The following is a 24,241-nucleotide window of genomic DNA, read 5'->3' as shown; positions in this document are numbered from 1 at the left end:
CGTTTTTTCCAGAATAATTATAATTATTGTGCATAATGACCGAAATGCTTTTCACGCACAGCACAAAAATCGATATTCAATTTAGTTTGAGTATTTTTTGTAGAAGTCTTTGTAGAGTTTCCCATTTTAAATGCTTTGCATGATCTTTTAAAGATTTTTTTTAAATGTTTTTATACGCTTTGAACCAAGTGGAGCTCCTTTAAGATCCATATAGATAACCAGAGAAAAATTGAGTTCCGACTGTATTGCTTAACCGTCTGAAAATATGGTTTTGACGTCAATATCTATCTAATGTCCGTTCCTTGACAGCGTGATGAAATATGTCGATTTACTTTGCTTTCCTTTTCTAGGAACCCGTAAGTTAATAATGCGGTATTCCGGGAATACAGCTGTGTTATTTGATGTATATTCTCGGAATTGAATTATCGTCCGGTAAATAAGTTTCGGTCCTATTAGTATTGTACGTAATTAGGTAAATAACGCAAATAGTCTCCATGCCCTGACATCGCCAAAATGGGAATTTATCTCACATTTACTTTATATGCATTCATATTCCGTCAACACAGATTTACTCATATTGATTATTTAAACGGGGGGAAGTTATAAATAGCTTGTAAATTTATTATACACTGTACAATAACACTCGTTCACAAAGCTTTAAAAATGCCTTGCTTAAAGGAACAAATTTGTTCCGAAATCCCGATGTTTCAAAGAGCATGACAAAATAATGTTGCGAGATAGATCTATTTGTTGTGTCTTTTTTTAATAGTCCGAACAACATAAAACAGTAGTGTTGTAACAGAGTGTCTGTCCTAAATAAATAAAAATACAAGTACATAAATAAATTAACGGTTACAAAATATGAAGCTGTTTTTAAAAAATTGCAAATAAATGTGAATAACTAATAAAAATCTCGTTCCCTGAAAAGTATGTGTGAAAAGTATATCGTCTAGATAAAAGAGGCATGATTAAACTGAATCTTGAGACAATCTTAAGTCACTATATATCAAACAATCTTTCACAGCGGCAAAATAATTTTGCCGTTGCCTACTTCAAGAAGTCCCTCCTGAGAACGTTTTACAATGAATAAGATTGCGATGTTGACAGTAATTTGAGAGTTGTTTGCTTTAGGGGATTGCTATAAAATGTGATTATGTCTGGCACAATAGAGTGCTGTCTAAGCGAACACTGACTTACGTTGAAGACATGACCTATCAAGTAATCATGCTTAGTTATATTTTTTATCCGAGTATAGTAATATTAGGTTTTTATACATTGTTAAGTACAATACTAAATTCTCTTGAATGAGTACACAGTATCTGATGTCAAACCTAAATTGGACGAGACACTATCCGAGTCTAATATAGCTTTAGCATCTGCGTAATAGTCCAACTGTATTCAGATGTTGTTTTTTGTTGTTATTTTGTTTCTATTTTTTGTCCCAACAATTTGTAATGTCCTCTTCATTAAGCAATCCATCAGAACTTTGTTACTTCAGGTATAAGGATATTTGATGGGGATCTTTTGACTACAAAAAGGAAAATAAGATCGTATAAGGTACGATATTCATTTGCTATAGATATTTTGTACTACGATTCTATATTGGGAGCTTTAATTTGACATTACCGGGTCAATAAAATCGAACCCATGCGGATGAAAGCTGTATACAATAATCTAAATAATGCGACATATATACAAGCATTCATGTTTTCGCTCAAACAAAAGTTCAGAAGTATTGTTCAATATTTGGAGCGAACAATTTGTCTCGTTTGTCATTAAGTTGATCGAACATGTTAAATGATGTAGAAATAATGATTCTTCCTGTAATTACAGGAAAAGAAATCGAGATTGATGTTGGCCGACATTCTATTCTTATAAATGTTAAATAGTTGAAAATACGTTGCTGATTGTATACGATTATTAGGAGAAGGGCAAACGCAAACATACGTTTGCATAAATACTGCAAACTTTAACATCCCAGTCTTATTCTTATCAAAAAAATGCACATGTCACAAAACGTTTTTCTTCTTTCTTTTTTTTTGTTGTTGAAAGAAAACAATTTTATTGATTACCACTCACTTTTTTTAAATGTTAGTTTCCCATAGGCCTCTGGGATTTATTGATACTGTTAATGCATGTGTACCACGTGACTTTTTACTGTTACCTACGAACCAATCTCATAAATAATGACGACGTAAGTCTAAATATTTCTCTAGAAAATAAAATAGCCTCGTCTGAGGAAATGATTTATAAACGTAAGAAATTGATTTCATTTTATTTAACAATCGCCTGAAACGTACAAATTGTTTCCTATTTACATAAATCAAACACACAGAATATAAATAGATGCGATGTTTAATGAGATCATAAACGGTAGCATATTGTTCTCACATGATTTTATTTTCCCAAGTTGTAGACAATTTTGTCTCAGATAAAAAGGTCTTTTTTTATTTCATTGTATTACTTAGGAGTAGCATTATTAAACAATGTTGGTGAAGTTTTTAACAGTTGAATCACTGTAAGATAAAACCGGACAACTGCAATCTAGATTTTAGATTTTTCAGTCATAAAAAACAAGTTCACTTATAATTTTTATCAAAATTATTATTTCATTGCCATTACTGGTATTTGTTATGCATCTTTATGATAGTTAGATAATTAAACTGTTGTATTGTTTCTTTTTCTTAAACATATTGAATTAAAATAGTTTTTGATGAAGACCTAGAGTTTTGCTTTGAATTAGCTTTATGATGTTTAATTTTATTGAATATACAGTTGGTTAATTCAAAGTTTACTTAGGGAACTAAATAATTTTTACTTGAAAATGTTTAAACATTAATGATTATGTATTGTACTCACGACAATGCTAACAGTTAACGGTCACTTGCATATTCTAATATGATTACAAGTATGTAAACATAAAATACATTAAGAAATAATATTCAAAAATACTAGCCTGTACATTTTGCAAATTGGATCCTGGTGGTTGCGTGTGGTATTTCAACAATATCACCAAAAATTGAGAAAATGTTCTTCGTGCACAATAAAAGGTATGCAGTTCCAATGAAACCGAACTGATATGACATGTTTTTAATGATTTTGTAGTAACTTAATATGTCGCAACAATGAATATAGTAATTGAAAAGAGAAAAAAATCGAAGTACACCCCGAACCGACACGCACTGGCAAAAGATGTTGTCGACATCCTTGCCATCTGTGCTAAAGACGTTTGTAAAGTTTCTACATACATGAGAGATGTCAAAATAGCAGGGATATTCTAGACTTAGAATATAACATTTAACCACCGAATATTGTATGCAAAACTGGCAGATTGATATGTTTGAACAATGAGTGAATACATAAGTGAACTTACATAATTGAACTTGGGTATTCAGCGGCTTCTTTCCTTTTGAGTTTACGACTTTCAATTTCACAAAATATTTTTCAAAACTTCTTGTGAAAATTCAGTAATAAAATTCGATATTAAGTAGATTATTCTTCGTATAGCCCATTAATACCAAATGATATACACATATATTTCTTTGATTAGAATGCACATCTTGATATAATCTATTAATGCATGTATCCGCCTACTCTTACATGTAAGATACCGGTTAACATTTGAATATAACTAGATTTCCCGGTAAATGTTTATTGATATTGAAACAAATAATTACGGGGAAGAACAAAGGTACTGTTTTTTTCTTTTGTCTTTTCTGAGAATTTTGTAACCCGGATGCAATGTACTTCCATAAACCCATTTATCGTTTGAAATATCCTGCTGGACACACTAGGTGGCACAAATTGACTTCAGTACAACTTTTCGGGCCCAAAAAAGAGGATAAATACTTTAAGAGACTACATGAAATGCATATGTTGTGAAAATAATAATCAGTAACGATATTCATAAAGACACGGCTAAATTCTCTGTCAGGATTATTTTACAATCTAATGCATAAAAGCAGGTTGCTTGCTATTTTCCACAATGCGTTGTGTTACAAAGTTTTTTAGTCGTAGCATAATAATAATATACACCATGTGTATCATCGTTCGCTTTGTTCATGATGTTATTACAGGGGAGAAAGACGAGCAGGGAGCTTATTTCGAATTTTTCTACTACAAGATATGATTTCTGTACCCACACTTCAGAGATGGCGTCTGCTGACAAGTTTACTTATCCTCGCCGCCGCTCATGCCCACAATTAAATTAAAATTTGCTTCAGGAATAAAAGTTAATTGTTTGTATCAAATATCACATTAATTTTTTTTATTTATTCTGAGCCACATCTGTGAGATCGTCTACAGTTGAAAATTGAGTTCATTAAATAAATCAAGCATTTAAGGCAAAGTAGTGACATTTATAAGTCGGCGACTATGACCATCACAGAAAAACCATTAGTAAATGCCCAATAAACAATTTTACAGGAACGTGAACGTCCTTTTAGTTAATGTAACTTAATGGTAACTTGACATATTCCCGGGATTTATTGAATTAAAGATCGCTAATTGCATTCTACGGATACATCTGTTGTCAACTAAAATGTGTTGCCTGTTCTTAGAGTACACGTGTTTTAGTTCAAATCATCGGATGTAATCAGATTATGTACGCAGGTGAATTTTTCAGAGGTTAATATCAAAACATTCGAAGATATGTACGTAATACACGAATGTTAGCGATAAAGTACGGGTTCCTATTATTGGAAGTGTGAAGGATCTATATCATAATAACGTGATGTACTTTTTATGCGGTGTAATAGTAATTAATTTAGCATCATGCTGTAAATTAATTAATAGCTGACCTCATCACTGCGTACAACTTTCTTCTTAATTTTGTTTTCATTTATTAACATGAAATATATTGATACAAAACTTACTTATTTCGGTTTTGATGTAAGTAATGTAGTTTGCACATAATGAAAAACGCAGTGTAAGATTCATCCATAGCAACATTTAAGATCACGTGCGCTAGTTGTAATGTATTAAGTTGCTCCATCGAAAGCTCATACTATTTTCTTCCCAATATGTCCGACTCAAATTATCAGATTATTGTACTTTAACAAAAACAGGAATTTCGACACAACAAAAGATAGCGTCAAAGTTAGTGGTTAAATCTATTGTTATTCAAGATAAGGGATCAGTGGGGATTTATCAACTATTTAATAAGTTGTACGGTAAAATGTTTTGAAACTTAATAAGTATCAAGGGTCAATTAGATTGCAACAATCAGAGAAATGATTGAGGTTGAGCGAATATGAGATTTTGAATTTTTACGGCACTTTATACCTGTTGTTGTGATGTAAAAATATTTGGAAAAAAAAGATATCTGTCGGAAGCATTAAAATAAGCAAAATGACATAAATGTTGCAGACTCGGTTTGACTAAGTCTGTACATGAGGGATAATGACAAATTGCAACATCCATTTACCCTACCTAGCACCGACTTGAGTGATACTCAATTTCCAACACTTAAAAAATCTTGAATCATTAATCCCGACTGACCAGAACAATATTACAACACTGAAATAAAGTACGGGGCGAAACTGCTTTACAAAACCCTAAGTGGAGTTCTTTAAAGTTTATATGTTAGAAAGTTCCAAATTGATTTATCTTGAGTAGTTAACAGTCTACGATATATGGTCATAGAATATGAGTCTCAATCTATTTTTTAGACTGGGAAAATCCAATTTAGCCAGTGAACATGATACTACGCCCAGTGAATATTGCTTGTTTTTTGTTGTGTTATTTTTTTTTGGGGGGGGGGGGGGGGGTGCTTACGTCACATCGACACAGTATAGGTCATATCGCGACGTTTCAGCTTTACTGGTGAAGGAAGACCTCAGGTGCCCTTCCGTGCATTATTTCAGGCACGAACGGGCACCTGAGTAGAACCAACGACGTTCCGTAAGCTAGCTGGATAGCTTCCTCACATGAAAGAATCCAAAGTCCCTGTCGGGATTCGAACCCACAGCGGTGAGGGGCAAGTGATTTGAAGTCAACGATTTGAAGTCAACGACCTTAACCACTCGGCAACGGACGCCCCACAGTGAATATGATTCTATAAAAAGTTCTGTTGACTACTGTTTGGACCAATGAGATTGCAGCTATATTTAGATCATAATAATAAAGTATAATAATGCACGATTTATTGTTCGAATGCTTGATAATTAAACACAGGCCTGACGGCCTTCGTGATTATATTCCTACGCATGTGTACCCATACTATGTATTATTCTACAATAATGCACTCAAACTATTTAGTGTCTTTATAATGTCATCTTTGAATTAAGGTCATCATGAATATATAATCATTTTACGTTACTTTTGTCTTTTATGTTGATTAGGCATACCTTTCCCTATTTTCCTTGGGACTTCTTTACATGATAGCGAGAGACCTTTTTCGTTAATTCATCAAATCAAATAAGTTTAATGCAATAGGTCTAAGACAAAAGATAAGATTGTTTACTCTAGGGAGCTAACAGGAAGTAATTGAAATTGCATTTATGTATAATATGTCTTATTTTTACGACAAATTTAATCTACTAAAACAATATCATTTAGAAAATTGAATTACATTTAGTTCGTTAAAGGATATTTCAGGAAAAGAAGAACAACATTAGAACATATTATATTTGATGTGGTCAACATAACAATGTTAAGAGATATCTAAGGACGTTTTGAATTACAAAATCTAACTTGTAGAGATATTCTCGAAATTTGGCACGTGTTTGCTTCCGAAATGATAAATATTATGTTATGCGTAAGCCATATGTATAAACCGTAATGTCTGTAGAGATAAACATGTTTAAAGATGTTTATATAATCTATACTCTGGAATACGTGAAGTCAAAATATGTAAATCATTAAATGAAAAAACTTTAAAGTAAAATATATTCCCATTTCATGTTTAAAAAGAAAAGTAATGGGTTTTGTAAAAATTGTAGAATTAATTAGTATACGTAAAACTATATATTTTTTAGAGGATGAAATGTTTTCAGTTGGTAAATAGCTTACATTGATAATAAAAAAATCAAACTTTAAGTTAAATAAGAATTTGTACATGTCAAGATATATTCAACGAAATGTTGGGCTGATCACGTAAGGGGTAATATTTAATTAGAGTGGCGTTCAATATTCTTTGTATAGTAGTAAAGACATGCATTAAGGTCATTTTTGTCTTAGTATTATATATTCTAGAAAAAGAATCACAAACTTAAAACTTGATTTAGAATAACGTTAACGTTTATACTAACATGCGACATTGGTAGTTTATCGTTTGCAAATGAATAATCACAATATGAACAATGATATGATACGACGTAAAATGTTTGCAAGATGTAATGTTTTGTTAATCGATTGTTTGGTTTGTATACCACGGGGGTGGAACCCCATATGAATCTCAAAAATGAGCATCGGTAAAAATGATATGTGAATTTCCGCTGCACCAGATGTGAAGCATAACACCAGATGTGACTGGAAAAATAGGCTGATTGCAGGGTAAGTTTTCATCTTTTTAAACATTTATATAAAATTCAATCCTTTTTTTAAGAAAATCGAAATGTGATTCTATCCTCCTGACTCTCCTCTATATTACCCCTTGTTGTTTTGGATTTCTATGCAGTCTTCATCGAGATATTCTTTTCGTCGTGGGTTCTGGTGTGTCCAAATCTTGCAATGTGAATGAAGAAAATGTCACTAAACGGACTCAAAAAACAGAGATTTTACGAAATCTAACTACAGGTCGATGCTAAATATTCAAACAAATCCTAGTTTAAACATTTATTGAGATTTGGCTATATACAAGGGAATCGCTGCTCAAAATTACATTTGAGGTCCAGATGTGTTGAAGAGATTCATATGTGCATAACATAAAAAAGCAACATAATTACGCATCACTTTCATACAGCAATCTAGAATTTATTCTATTGTATATCATTCTGTAATAAATACTATTATCCGAAATAGACACATTTTCACTTGAATAACATAGTATCCATATAGAAAGAGATATAAGACATTCTGCATACGAAAGGTTTTGAACATACGTATATATTTTGGGAAGACCTTGCTTATTTTGACTTATTGACGTCGTGTGTACTGCAATCTTTCCCTTTTTATGCCACCATGCATTAATAAATTAATTAATTATTCACTCGACTGCACTGTCTGCTTAATAGGGGAGTAATGTGAAGCGTTTTTGAATTTGTTATGATGTTGTAAGAAAGTTTGTGATAAACTTTTAAAAAAAAATCAAAGAAGATTTGCATATTTATTTTCCACATCAAGAAACGTCCCTGCAGAATATTTACATGGTTCACTTCATGCCATGCCCACAGTCGTAATTATGGGTCAGTGCCTATCTGAATTTCATGCCTGCTCTGTAATTCTTTGAATGGTTTTTAAAGAAACTTTAACAGCAAAAAAAAATTTATTAATGGGATATATAATGTGGAAATGGGTTTGCATAAAGTTTTGTCTGGTGCATGGACGTACTTGTTTATAAACCTTTTATTTTGTTTCATGTTATTTTGCGCTAAGAGGCACTGCCTCTATGAATCTTTTCATGAGTAGCATTACTTGCAATATTATCCATTTCAAGTACCCGAGAAAATAACAGTAATCGTTAATAATAGACTTATTGATATAAATTTAAAAATCCATCTTTTGACATGCCATCAAAATGCTGATGAAACGGCGGTTAGTGTAGTACTGGCGCGTCCCAATTATTTACAGCAATGTTTTTCTGTGTCTTTTGTCATCCAACCAATCAGGAACACTCAACACACTTCTGATTGGCTTATGTGATGAGAGGTTTACAATATCGGTAATTGACACGTTACATAAAAAGTAACCGAGGTTTCGGGTGGGGAATTTAATTTATGGAAAGAAGCCAATTATAAATTGAAATTTTATGTTTATTAAAATTCCCATTTCTGTTTATCATGCGATAAAACAGTTACACATGTATAATGTATCGAACTCTACTATTATGTAGAAATATCATGACCTGGGGCGGCATCTCGGGCTTTCCTTACAGACAATGTTCTCGACCCATATTCTGTAAAGAAAAACCTTCGATGTCGCATCAGGCCATGATATTTACACATAACAGTCTGTCGCTATAACTATAACTTGTGGAATATTAAAGTGATAGATATTTTTATGAAAGTAAACGTTATTATAGAAACATATTATATGACACGATAGCTTTACAAAGTTCAATACTTTCAGTTTGGTTTGTCCAAGTTACATATCATTTATCAGTGAATTGTTTATCATACGAGTACTATCCGCTCTGCGTCAACATTTTCATGTACTCGGGCCTTTTAGTATTTCTAATGCTAGCATAAGCTAGTAAGCTCTGTCATTGTGGTAATCAAACACACTAATGTTACAACTGAACTTTCCGCCAGAGCTGCAAAACCTATATTGTTTCTATACATTGGCTATTCAATGATTATATGGAAGTGGTCAGTAGTTTTGTAGATGGTTTTCTACATCACTTATGAATCCCTTCAGCACATCTGGAGCTCAAATGTAATTTTGAGCAGCGATTCCCTTGTATATGGCCAAATCTCAATAAATGTTTAAACCAGGATTTGTTTGAATGTTGAGCATCGGCCTGTAGTTAGATTTCGTAAAATCGCTGTTTTTTGAGTCCGTTTAGTGACATTTTCTTCCTTCACATTGCATATTTTGGACACACCAGAACCCACGACGAAAAGAATATCTCGATGAAGACTGCATAGAAATCCAAAACAACAAGGGGTAATATAGAGGAGACTCAGGAGGGTAGAATCACATTTCGATTTTGTTAAATGAAGGATTGAATTTTATATAAATGTTTAAAAAGATGAAAACTTACCCTGCAATCAGCCTTTTTTTCCAGTCACATCTGGTGTTATGCTTCACATCTGGTGCAGCGGAAATTCACATATCATTTTAACCGATGCTCATTTTTGAGATTCATATGGGGTTCCACCCCCGTGTATACGTTAAACTTATTAAAAGCTTAGTAAAATGAAAGTGAGTTCAAGCGTTCTTACCTTTTGTTCTGATAGTAAACATGCTCTTTGTGAGAATGTATAAACAGACAAAGCAATACAGTCAATAATTATATTTCATTCTAAACGGCCTATGCATATACATATATAGGTTGAACGAAAACTGTAGATTCAAATTTATTTAAAGTTTGCATTATCTTAGAATATAAAATAAATTTCTTAAGTGAATAAGTGTTCACAGAGCTCGTTTTCGAGTTATCTGTAGCATGTAACTGTAGCATACGCCTTTAAACTTGAAAATGAAAATAAAATTCAAAGATGTACATTAAAAACATTCGCATTTATAAAGCTTTATACGTCATAACAATCATAAAATTACATGTACCTCGTTAATACCATATGCTAGGTAGTTTAGGATATGATTGAAAACAAAATGTTAGCTTCCATCAATAAATATATCAGTAGCAGATAAAACGTGAACATAAGTAACGAATTACCTCTGAGAATTAAAGTTTTATTGACGCTTTAGATTTCTTCAAGAGTTCTCAGCTGTGCTAATGCTTTGTATTGTTGCATCGCAGCTGTTCTTAACTCTATGAAAACAAAACTCTAAATGCTTACGTCAGATTAATAAATCAAGTCATGACTATGACATAATCAACAGATTTTATTTCAGTTAAACCTTTTCAAAACTATCATGAAACAATTTTATTTTCTACTATACCAGTGTATAAAGGTTATATGTAGTATGTATTGTTTTCTCACTATTTATAGACGTTATCGTTGTCTGCAATGGGTAAGATTTCCCGAGATGCTATCAAAAGAAGCAAGAGTATTGACAATCAACTTCAAGCTGACAAAGACAAAAAACAGAACGAGTTATCCCTCCTTCTTCTTGGTAAATGTTTACCTTTATCATTTAATGTTTGTTATTTTAAAATCATCTGTAACAAATTCAAGGGCAGATATTCCAAATTTATCTCCAGTTGTACCTTGTAGTTTTTTATGCTATAACTTGTTGACAACAGTTATGAAATAGTTAGATGTACAAAATACATGTTTATTACCATCATTTTAGCTATGTCCCCTTTCTGACCACTATTGGTAGCTAAGACTGTATCTTCCGAAAAATTATTTTCCTGGTCATATATGGGATAACTTTGAGCTAATTTAAAAGAAATAATAATGATTAAAATAAAACTATATCATATACAAATAGTCATCTCATAGCAAAGTAGCAATATTATTTTGTAAGCATGCTATAATAGTTTTGATTTTGTTTCCATAAAACATCAGATCAGTCTACACAAAAATCGATAAATCAAAACATATCTAATGTTAATTTTCAATTTAGGGGGCGCATGTTGTGGTAAGAGCACATTTGTTAAACAGTTAAGAATACATTACGGAGATGGGTTTCCAAGAGGAAGAGAGGCTGCAATACAAGAATCAAGTTCACGAAAATATTTCTGGCGCAGCTAATAAAATCATAGACAATATGCAAAGTTCAAAGATAACATTTGAAACAGAAGCAATGCAGGTAATTATCTCAGATAAAGTTTCGGATTCTATTATTGCGTTTTATGTGTATACCTATCATACATATGTGCTGCAGCAGAAAAATGATGTTTTGCGTTGTTTTTTATCAACTTAGCTTAACGAAAAGATAATTAGATGAAACGAAAACTATCTTAGTAGCTTAGGTTATTTGACCAATGTTATTAAAAAAAAAAGACTGAAACTAAATAAGTGTTGGAGCACCACACTAAATACCGAATTCTGGTATATATTGGACACGACGCTTGAATGAAAACAAATGCTAAAATCTCGCCTTTAAACACTGAGACGTCAAATTGATCTTATTACACCTATTAATATACGATCTTGAATGAAAAATGTAAGAATCGGCGGAAAAGCAAAATTGTTCTACTTTGTGATCATAATTTCCTCAAGCGTCTCAAGGTACTGCTCCAACACTGTAGTGTGTTTAATCCTTAAAATAAAGGGTTTTAACAGATTGATCAATACATATACATTTATATTTAAGCTTACATATGAATCACATAAGCTATATATATTTCCAATAAAGAATATTTGATTCAAGGCCGACTCAGAATGTAGTTGAGTGACCTACGTCTAAAGAATACTACAAAATTTGGAAATAACTCAAATTTTAATTCTAGAAGTGCAATCATATAAGATAATCATACGTTATTGAATAAAGAAACATTAAAGGAGAGAAAGATTTGAAATGAAGTTATTACCGAAATATGCATGTTTAAAAAGTAAACTAAAACTTAATTGTGATTTTCAGTTATTAAAAATCAATTAAAAATATTAGGTTTGTTAACTTTCTCACACAGCATATATTGTATGTTAAGACTTGTATAATTTTATCTACAATGAATTGGATGAATTGACATCAATTATATAGACATCAGTTATATAGTATTTTTACAACAGCTTCACCTGCATTGTAATAAAGTTTGGTGTTTCTATGACAGACACAATCGGAGGAGTTTCAAAGACGTAATCCCGTCCTGGACATAAATGAAATGCTCAAAAACACAACACCAGTAGAAGATAAACCTACGTCCACAAAAGGCGCAAATTGCCTGTTGGCTATGGCCTGTAACGAACTAACTAAAAGATTTGCATATCTGAATATTAAATGCAATGGACTGTCAGAGATAGATCAGAAGCTATTGATGCTGTTTTGGAAAGATTCAGGTTATCAGAAAAGCTATAAACAACTCAAGGCAATTAAAGGAGGTCCGGGTTCGTTGACACCCCAAGAATTATAGTATGTTTTGGTGCTTATTAATGTAATAATTTTTCGTTTCTTTTTTTCTTAGCTATTTTTGAAAAATTATTATTATTTTTATTGCTATAAGTTCTGTCATAAAATAAAACTTATTTTTACCGCTTTTTCAAATATTGTTTTTGTGATAATGTAGACCGCTTACTTTACTTTTTTCCTATTTCTTGTTTTAATAGTTTCTGTGATAGTATGGAGCGTATGCTGAAGGAAAACTACGTGCCAACCCACCAAGATATTTTATTCATTAGACGTCCAACACTTGGTGTCATTGAACACATTTTCAACGTTGATGACTTAATTTACAGGTACTTTTAATTCTTATTACCTATTGAATTACGAAATATTTCGTTGCAAAGCTGTTTAATGTTTTCTTATTTTAGAAACGATTATGTTATTGTTTTATTAAGTATGATTGATACTTTTCATTTTTAGTCTGTAAATATTACTTTATTCATCGCATCTTATTTTATTCATTTTAATTACACCTATCATATTTCAAAATGCATCTAATTATATAAACACTTATGTTTCGCTGGTTTGCTTTCCATGATATCACTATAAGTACTTATTTTCATTTTAAAAACCTTCATCCAATAAAACGTTCGCCTTATGTGCTAATGTTTTGTTATAAATTTCTTATAGAAAATGATGCGTGGGATAACATTAATTTTATAGTCCAAAAATGTCAAGATAACGGGCTGTGAAAAATGTAGATCCCGCATCTATTCCCATTTAGACGGTCATAAAATAGGCTCAGTCTGATTGTAAGATGAAAACCAATCTCTTAACGTCACAATGGAGATGGTTTATTTGAAATATAACAAAATAATGTGTTTCGCATTTAGTTTACAGGTTTTTTAATTTAAATAGAAGACGAAAAATGCAATTTGTCAAAATGCCATCTTTTTAAAGCATTTCTGTTACTTAGTCATGTATTCAAACTTCCAAAGACGTAATTTATGCATTTTTTATTTCAAATCACAGAGTATTTGTTCATTTATACTTTCTGACCTTAATTACCAAATGGTTATATACATAACTGTGTAGTCACCATGATGAAAATGTAATATAACAGTATATCGAATATCCCAGATGCTGAAATATTTTGCAGATTAAATCATTTGTCTGACATTCAAGCATCCTATAGTCACTAAAGACAAGTAATGCAATGTGGTACACTTTTTTATTGAAGTCTTTTCTTTAATTTAACAATAAAACATTTTTTCATCTTGCTAAAATTTATTTAAAATGGAAGTAGGAATCTAATCTGATGCTTTAAGAACTTGTTTCTTTTACGAATATTGCATAATATACAATTATTGACTAGTGAGCCATTAAATATGATATGATATGAATAGGCAAAGTGGGGCGTATATTGAATAAACACTGGGTGGTGTTGATATAATTTTATTCTAAGATGAATAAAACCTGTTATAAAATATAATAACAATAAGACATCACATTTCAAAACAAGTATTTTATAAGACATACACATTTCCTAAAATACATAATACAACATATTACACAACAATTCAAATTACAGTTAAAACATTTTCACAAATAAATAAATATATACATATAAGGCTTTTAGTGGAAGAAATCTAATGTATTAATTAATTGAAATAAATAGCAAATACTTCTATCAAGAAATAACTGAATTAAATATATATGTTGTCATTATGAAAGCAAGACAAGGAGTGGTCAGAGTTACTGAGAAATGTTATATTCCAGAAGCAAATAAGCTTGAAAATAACTTTCATACAAAATCAATCATCCATCACTCAACGTGCAAATCCAGTTAAATCACCCATAACAAAAGAACAAAAGACAAACATGAACATATAACACCACAATATGAATTACCGCATTATTCTAAAAAGAGAACTCAGACTATTTTAACCTTATCTACAATTAAAATGAATACACAGTTTTTGCCTGCTTTCATTGAAGTTCGTGAACACGATGACGACAGGGCGTTCAAAGTTTACGCGCACGCAGCACAAGCAAAATTAATTCAAGTTTATACACATAATCTCGGGGCAATTGTTAACTATTTTGATATTAAAGTTATGATATTTTAATAATTGCAACTTTTTTGTATTTGAGAGCGTATTAAAAGATATTATTATTATTATTACTAATGAGATAGCAGCTATACTTAGATCATATAATAACAAAACAAAGACCATATGTTTAGATCTTTTATCTGTACCTTATGATAATCCATTATGTTGTTGTTGTTGTTTTATATTTCAAATGATAGTATTTTTAATAATTCTCGTAATTTAGCAACACAAGAACCCATGAACTAACGCATGACGGACTCTTGTTTAATTTCCAATTAACCATAAAACATTGTTTCCGGTCTTTTATATGTACTTCACATCAAAGTAAGGAACAAATGTTCAAAGTAATAGATGACATTAATATTCTCTATTACTATGATTAATACCAAGTTCCAAGATCAACAGTTGATTCTCAGGTCGTTGACACTAAATATATCATATATCAAATGGTAAAGGATATCATATATCAAATGGTAAAGTAAGTAAAGAATAACTTAACCTTTAAAACATTTAAAGTACTTAGATTAGGAATATAACGCAGAGTATAAGAATGGCATATATCATCAGAGCACAATGACATGTGTTCCATTCTTGAAGTAGTACACGTTTGTTTGTTTGTTTTGTATGTTTTTTGTCCTTAAAGTAACCATATAACAAAAGGTTTACCACAGCAGTCTGATTTAATTCTACACAGAAGAGACATAAAAATCTAGAAACTGATTAAACAGAAATCACATATCACCTTATCATTTATCTTTTATAGAGTAATTGATGTTGCGGGACAGAAAAGTCAAAGGAAAAAATGGATTCATTTGTTTGAGAACGTGACGGTCGTTCTTTTCTTTGTGTCACTCAGTGCATTCGATGAAGTGTTAGAAGAGGACGAAACATTGGTAACTCACACTTTAGTACTTTAGTTCTTTCAACTTAAATCAGCTGCATGACTATAGTTCTCATGCTCCGTACTCATGACCTAGTGCTTGGGGAGTAACCCTGAAGTATAGTATGATTCAGATAGATATCTTTGTTCATTAAAATGTACTCATGACCTAGTGCTGGGGGAGTAACCCTGAAGTATTGTATCATTCAGATATCTTTGTTCATTAAAATCATAAATCTTATTTTCAAGCATTACTAAATGTATGTTTTTGTTGGCCGCTATTGCGGGGGTGTATGGTAAATTTCAGGTCTTACCCGTAGAGTAAAACAGAAAGTATTTCTCTGCATGCTTTGTAACGCAGCATAACAAAACTCCTGCATAAACAAGTCGACCATGTGATTTGGCGACCACGTATTACTATTGTATATGTAATTGGTCAAAATTATGCCTTTTGGCAACATAATCGGGTCTTTTTAAAACGCTGTTAATCACTGCATAAACAAAAATTATCACATTTATGTCGCGGCTGTGCTGAATAGTGGCGTTTCCAGTATTTTCCAAGCATTTTTTCCTGACAATTCAAATTATGTTTTCAATAGAATGTTATAAAGATGTGGTGTAAAACTTGATATGATTGTGAAATAAGAATTAAAAGAATACATCATCAAGCTGTATATGATTCATTTCTGATTGTTTTCAGAACTGTTTGACTGATAGTCTCAGCACATTCCATGACGTTTCTCATAACCATTATCTTGACAAGACGGATTTTCTTCTGTTCCTAAACAAACACGATCTTTTCACAGAAAAGCTGAAATCTGTCAAATTCAAATCCTTTGTCAAATCATATGAAGGTAACGTATTACATAAAATGATTCTAATCACTCAAACATGTGGAATTGTGTTAGCATAAGTGATCGACTTAATGGTAACCAATATACTAAACATTTACATTAAAACGCTTTTCTGTTCATTGTTTGGGCATAGCTGGAAAAAATTGATATATATTTCTTCTAGTCAAACAGTGAAGTTTTTATGTTACCTATATGCTCCCCTCAACCTATGATTTATTGGCTTGTTGTCGCCTTTAATTTGTTTTTCATAATTTTCACGCGTTAAAACCCTTAACAGAGAATGGTATCTCGAAGATGAATACGCTACAAAGCAGTTATGTTGCCGTATTTTCGTCGTATTACATGTACCCTGAAACACGGAAAAATAAAAGATGCACATTTTTCTAGATGTTGCAAAAATTTAGAAAAGCTTAAACAGAACAGTCGGCATTTACAGTGTTTAAGATTTTTTGCCTCGCAAAGCCGAAAGCGATGTATAAAAAGAACTTTCATCGTAAATAGTTTCACATTAACTTAATTGAATTAGTTAATTAATTAGTAATTATTGGAATCTTATAAGACATAGTTTGTCAATCTGCAAATACGTCACAACCATGTAAGACTATTTGTGTGTATGAACATTTATCTGTAAGTGTATATAATGAAATAACACTTCCGTTCAGGTCATTTTTCACTTATCTATTAAAATAATTGTTCTGGAAAACATAGTGATTGAATAATCGAAAATTTAGCACACAATTGGTCCTAAGCGTGATTGAATGGTACACAGATTAAAAAAAATGATGTAGATGGAAAACTACTATGTAAGTTACTGTGATGATATATTACTTTTGAATATTTTACAGGTGAGAACACACCGGATGCTTGCATAAAATTTATTCGAGATCTGTTTCATCAACATCATCCGTGTCATAAACAAGTATATACACATGTTTCATGTGCTACTGATGTTGAAATGATGAGTGATATTCTGTCTAAAGTTCTTGACATTATTGCAGAAATAAATGTGAGAAAATCAGGGACATTGTTTTGAAGGTATACATGTAGAAGTCGCCCTCTGTCAAAGGTTAACGACATATAATAATGCACCATCTTCATTATTTGGTTATAACATGCTTTTAAGCATTTAACAAATAGTCATACGACTGTGCAGTTAAGTGTTATATATTTCATCTATGCATAAATGTACAGAAATTGTGTTTAGTAAAAATCAAAGACCTTGCTTTACAGTATTACACACAATAACATTGTTACTGTTAAGTTAACTCAAGTACGAGCTATTTGTGCTCTGAAAATCGATAGACGTCCAATACTGCTTAATGCTGACCCTCAACAATGCCGTCAATGTTTGCGGGATTATGAAAAATATTTTATACACATAAACTCACTGATGATTTATCAAAATTATTATAGATTAGATGAACTTTTGCTCCTCTATGCATTAATGTTTGTTATAATAATTATATGTTTTATGATATATATATAATCAAAACACATTTAAATTAACATTTAAATCATTTAAAATGGTGTTATATTGTCTTGATAATATGTTTGTATTATAGAAATGAAAGTGTAAATAAATTGTTAATGTTTGTGCATTTGTTATTTGTCTCTTGCCCATTCAAACAAACATGGAATGTAAGGAACATGTATGCTTTACTACTGAAAGAAGTTATTTCACACGACTGTCAAATGAGGCTGAGCAATGCTTGATCTAAACAAAGGAAAATAAAAAAAACGTCATGTAATTTTTCTATAACGTATTTATAGGAAAAAGTTAAACCATATTTAATACATGTGTTTGGTATTTCTTTGCACATGTGTTTGGTATTTCTTTGCCAACACTACAAAGTTTTGGTTTACACTAAAAGGGGCTATATAAATATTAAATTTAATGTTTCAGGTTTGCTTAAAGGAAACCAGCTAGGGCTTTGGGTGCACAGTTAGTTACAATTCGGCACAAAACGGGGTAAAAATTACTCATACATTAATTCTTTTTTATGGGGACATATGACAAGAGAAATTTTTGGCAATTGCCCGTTTTAACCCCAAAAAGATAAAAAATTAAAATAATGTAATTACACACTATTGTATCAAAAATGTGGGAAATATAAACGAAATACAAAAACATGGGCGGGGGTCGCCGTTCACACTGGTGCTCGTTTCGGCAACATAATTTCACAATTTTGCTTTACAACAATATTGCAAAATATCTGCGTTTTTGTATATACATGGTGTATAAGGTAATAATAATTATCCATACTAGTACTTTTTTCTGACGAAATCTCCCGTATTACTTTAAGTCAGAAAAAGTGATAGATATTGTCCAAGTTTCTTCTGTGTTTATACAGTTATATGAATGTCAGCGGTACTATCTCTTAAGGAATTAATGTGTCTACAAGGAATTGTAAGGAAATAGATGTGTAATAAATATGTCACTTGTACGATGCATTATCGTGATTGGTTAATCGATTTTCTTAGTGAACACTATACAAATACTGCGATAAGTGATAAACATTGATACACGAACTAAGTGCATTTGTGTTTTATGGAGATACGTGCTTTAAAGTAATGATATAACACGTTTTTAAATCTCTTTGCTGCTGCTTCTTTGTGGGTTTTCTTTTGTGTTTTTATTTTTGTGTACGTATTTTACTTTGCATGAAGTTGAACATGAAATTACCCCTTGAAGCAAATTAAGAGTTTATTTATATAAACATATAACTTTCATAGCGAAATAGCTTTATGTCACAGTATTAATGTTTTATTTTACAATAAAAGTTTTGCTTCAATAAAACAACATTCTTATTTTTAATATATTAATTCTGCTTTATAGTATTGTATTGTATGGATGTACTGCTGATGACATACAATTTTCACGACTGTCTATGGACGGAATCAATCAAACAAAATCCTTATTACTTTCATTAATGTTATATTTAGCGTCCATCAAGGTTCATCAAGGCCATTTTTCCTGGTGTAAGATATTTCAAGGAAAAACCCGTCCACGCACTTCCACTGCATCAAGTATTGCATGGTGACGTCGTCATTGCAACTCAATTTGACCACTAATCTATAAATGATTATTGTCGTTCAATAATATATACATAGGGACATAAAAATAAATTGAGTGTTTATTACATTAATTTTGTGATACTTATAAAGAAAGTTAAAATATACAAAATAAAAAATTTTAAACTTATCTCGCAACAAGGTTATCGGACGTCAGGAACGGGGACTTAAATAAGCATGTTAACACTTACTGGCACAAGGAAGTCGTGTCGAGGTCTGATCGTCTGATTTTAATATTTTTCATCGTTAGGGACGTACGTTGGATAATCTTTGCAACTACCGATTTATTTACTTGAAAATTCATAATCGTTTTTTAAATAAATGGCCGAAACGTTTGGGAAGGGTGTAGCGGAATTAGCATATAAATTTGTTATAACGTTACAAACATAATTGTTACAGAATGGAATAGTGGCCCCGAGTTTTTTTTCATAAAAATTTATTTTTTAAAAGTTTTAAATTGATATTGGGCATTAAAACCGTGCATAAAAAAAAAAATTTAGTTAAACTAAGGATTTCGATTACAAAATTTTCCCCACGGGAAATTTGATACATTCCCCTTTAATTGGCCTACTATATAAAAAATGTTTTTGGGCGGCTACTACTACAGGGGATTTTAGGTTTGGTTTTATTTAAACCCTTTTTTTAGGGGGCGATGAGTTTCTTGGGATTTTTTGCAGCAGCTTTAATGGGTTTTTAAAATTTAAATAAAATTAAACAGTTTCAATAATTTTGACAAAAAGGCTGTGAAAAAAGAAATCTCAAGTGTTTTTACGAGTTCAAAATCTTTAAATGATGCAATTGTAAAGATATGCCATGTGCCTTAAACGAGAAAACCCAGTTATACACCTGAGACTCATTCAACAATATTAAAATTGTCAATTGTAATGAACTAAAAATAGACGTAGTTTCTTAACCTGACCAACAAATGATTAAATGTTAGTAACCTGATACCGAAAGTATTACTTATTGCACCTCCTATCAATAATAATCTGGAAACAAAGTAATCCTTCGGATTAAGCATTAATCGCAACAAATTTACATGAAAATTGCCAACTCGGGTTGATTGAGTCTGTACATGAAGGATAATGAATGAGTATAACAACCCTCACGCCCTCTAGTACCGGCTTGAGAGGTACTCAATTCTCAACACTTAATATAATAGTGCTGGCAAAAATGATCCCGAAGGACCAGAAAAATATAACAACACTGAAGTGAAGTACGGGGCAACTTTTAAACAGCTGCCACACACCTGCTGTTGTGAAGTATAGTAATCTGGAAACAAAGTGATTCCTCAGACAAAACGGCATAAGTTCATTTACAAATCGACCAGGCCCCGTGTTCACTAACAAAAGATCAGGATCAGGATCAAGTGATCCTGATTTTATTTGCATTGTTTTATGTTACTAAAATTAATCATGCTTTCATAGAATTGAATGGTATATATTCAAAATGTAAAATATTGCTGATTTGCATAGAAACCAAACTATTTTGGGATAAAATCAACAAAAAACAAAACAAATACAAAAATTTTCAGATCAAAATAAGGATCAATTTTAGGATCAGGATCAATATTTGGATCAACTGTAAAATGCCCGTATCTTGCAAAAATGACAATAACTTTATTCTAAAATTTCATAAACTTGCTATTGCAAGTCTAGTTTTATCAAATTAATATAAGATACTTAATCTTTGAGGATAAACAATGAAGAATATTGGAGTTTTTAAATTTGATCCTGATCTTGATCCTGATCCTTAAATCTTTGTGAACACGGGGCCAGGTTATCTTATTCTTTGTGTTGTTTTGAAACAGATCAAACATTTTATAAGTTCTATACTATTTATGAACTGTTTCCTGCTACCTTCAATACGTAAAGCTATTGTAGTTATTAAATGCGTGTACTCCTTACTTAATAAGATCAGAAGATCAGTATACGTAATTACGACGCCTTGTCAAGTACTGTGGACAAAATAATTCTGAAAAATAACTTATGAGGGCCGTCCCAATTTTCCGTGACAAAATTGTTTACAAGCTAAATCAAATAGATACGACTATTTGAAAACATTGTCTATTTTATTTTTACAGATGGACAATATCAAAACATAAGTATTTTTGAAGTGGCAATCGGGATAAGTTCCTACAGTGAATACAAATGTGACTGTTTGAACAAAAAATGAAATGCGAACGCGCTGGTATTTCATCTCTCATCGGTAATGCTGTATTGCCAAGAAATACAAATATTTGATGCAAAATTGCATTTCAATATTTCTGTCAGGATGAAAGTAATTAAGCTATCACACTTTTACATTAATTAAAGTTTACATGTATATGAAGTATCAAATAAGAAGCAGTCAGTAAATTAGATTATATTTTGATTTTGAATGTTTCTAGCTGAAACTCACATAAATTAAATAAATTTCATAGAGTTCTGTGACAAGGACAAAGTTGTTGTTCAGAGACAATTTCAAGACTCATTTTAAAATTTAGTAAACGTAACTTATATAATAACAATAGTTTACAGAGCAAACACTTGTTGTAGGTCTTCTAGGTGTGGACAGTTTTTCAGTTACAACGGGCAAATAAGTCTAATAATTTTATACTCAAGATATTCCTACATCTTACAAATATCACAACAACGAAATTGTATAGGACTTATACACAAAGTACAACATTATTGTTAAAAGTTAAATATAATCTGATAGTTATATTGTACTTTTGTTTTCCTCATTCACTAGATACCTATTATATACAGGATCTTTTTTGATAAAATGTGTCTTTGACTTAACATATTTTTTTCTTGTACTGTTCTGCATATTGATATTGGCACGTTTTACATGAACCGACATCATTTCTGAATCTCACTGTTGTAAAACAACGATAAATGTGTTATTGTTTAACGATTTTCCCCACACAAATTGTTAGAATTATGATATGTTTGATAATTAATTACGTGTTTAGTTATTTTATGTAAATGTTAATTATTTCGCATTCGTATTAATGATCCATCCATTGTTCTGTTTATCAATTAAGTCAATTTACATATTTATTGTGTAATATTACACGATAAATGTTACATTCTCTGTTCAATGCTGGTAATTTATAATTAAATGCAGAATTAAACAAGTGTGTTTCAATATAAAAAGCAATGGGAGATACAGATACGAAATACATCTGCGTTAATAAAATCGAAATGCATTTGAACAACCCGTTGTATACATTCAAACATACGTCACTTATATTCTTTTAATTTAATACAAAATCCTCTTTTTTGACAAAATACATTAGATGTAGTACCTTGCATTTCTGTATACACATCACAAGTTGTGTCGGTACCCTATATAAATTTATACTCTTATGACGTAAATAAATATCGATACGATTAAAGCCTTGTGATAGTTGGTAGATTGCAAGACTAGCAAAAGCACTATTTTCAGTTCTGTTTCAACATGTTGATATGGTTTTGGTGATTGATTTTTATGGAAATAATATTTTGCAAAGATAAGTCGCTTTGAAATGTTATCAAATTGCTAATTCAATGAATTGAATTCGCTTCAGCATTATGCAATAGTGTCCTTATCTAGAGCAAAACCTTTTATCGGATGTTGTTTTGTTTTTCTATACATGGAAACAAGACTTAATTCTTGATTTGAATATTTAGGACTCATTTACAAGAAAAGACTTTGCAATTCGTAAATAAGTGATTTGTAAGCAGAATGTCGACTGGTTCGGCATAAACAACTAAATAAACTGCTAGAGAGGTAATATGTAGTGCAATAAGAAGAAAAAGGTCTTATAATATGTAAATTACAAACAGCTATACAAAGAGAAGTTTCAGTCAATATCTTGTTTTGTATTGTTAAACGTAATACATTTGAATTTATAAAATAAAAATACATTGCCAAAATTATCATACGAAATACGTACAAAGCAATAATAGGATTCATCATGACTTTAGAGCGTGGGCGGTAACTTGCACTTTCCATTACCGTCCATAAACAGGCCCAATCAAACCGAGCCTGCAACATTTTGCAGTTTTTGCCGTGTTGGGCTTTCTTTGTTTTTCTCTATTTACAGTAAAATTCATATAACAATCAGTAATTAAAGCACACCAAAATATGTGTGCTATAGTGTGATTCTTAAAGATAGCTAACACCGTTCGGATTTTAATGTAATTTGAATTATTGTTTTTTCAGTCTTGCCCGGGGTTGTCATTATGTTTACCTAGACTCAATAAATTAGAATCGGTCGAGGAAAAGGGTTACCAAACTGGATGATAAACTCAATAAGTTATGGAGTTGTTAAAAGAGAGGATACATTAAGTTCCTTTGAGGACATGGTGGAATTACATGATTTTAATTTTGATAAAACAAAAGAGGAGGTATCAATTTCAAGTCCGAAAACAAGAAATTATAGATATCCAAGCTGAGTTCATGATGTGTAATTTGATCGTTGGAGGGATCACAGAAACAAAGGAATAAACTGCGGACTAGACACTTGGTTATATGAAAAAAAACTTTCCAGTACGATTTGACGATCTCTGAGGAAAGAA

The 24,241-nt window shown here is 31.3% G+C and overlaps 1 protein-coding gene across 1 annotated transcript; it reads left to right on the top strand.

Moving 5' to 3' along the window:
• The first annotated feature begins 10,776 nt into the window (after nucleotides 1–10,776).
• LOC132747190 (uncharacterized) lies at nucleotides 10,777–18,216 on the top strand. The gene is made up of 7 exons (XM_060736522.1): nucleotides 10,777–10,899; nucleotides 11,356–11,541; nucleotides 12,506–12,804; nucleotides 12,999–13,127; nucleotides 15,652–15,781; nucleotides 16,469–16,622; nucleotides 17,468–18,216. The coding sequence occupies exons 2-7, from the start codon at nucleotides 11,413–11,415 to the stop codon at nucleotides 17,653–17,655; spliced, it is 1,029 nt and encodes a 342-aa protein (XP_060592505.1). The 5' UTR covers nucleotides 10,777–10,899; nucleotides 11,356–11,412; the 3' UTR covers nucleotides 17,656–18,216.
• The last annotated feature ends 6,025 nt before the right edge of the window (nucleotides 18,217–24,241 follow it).

The sequence above is a fragment of the Ruditapes philippinarum genome, unplaced genomic scaffold (genome assembly GCF_026571515.1).
Source record: "Ruditapes philippinarum isolate M1 unplaced genomic scaffold, ASM2657151v2 ctg2691_1_1_1_1, whole genome shotgun sequence".
Taxonomy (NCBI): Eukaryota; Metazoa; Mollusca; class Bivalvia; order Venerida; family Veneridae; genus Ruditapes; species Ruditapes philippinarum.
The sequence above is the reverse complement of the archived record's forward strand: the minus strand, read 5'-3'. Positions and strand labels throughout refer to the sequence as shown.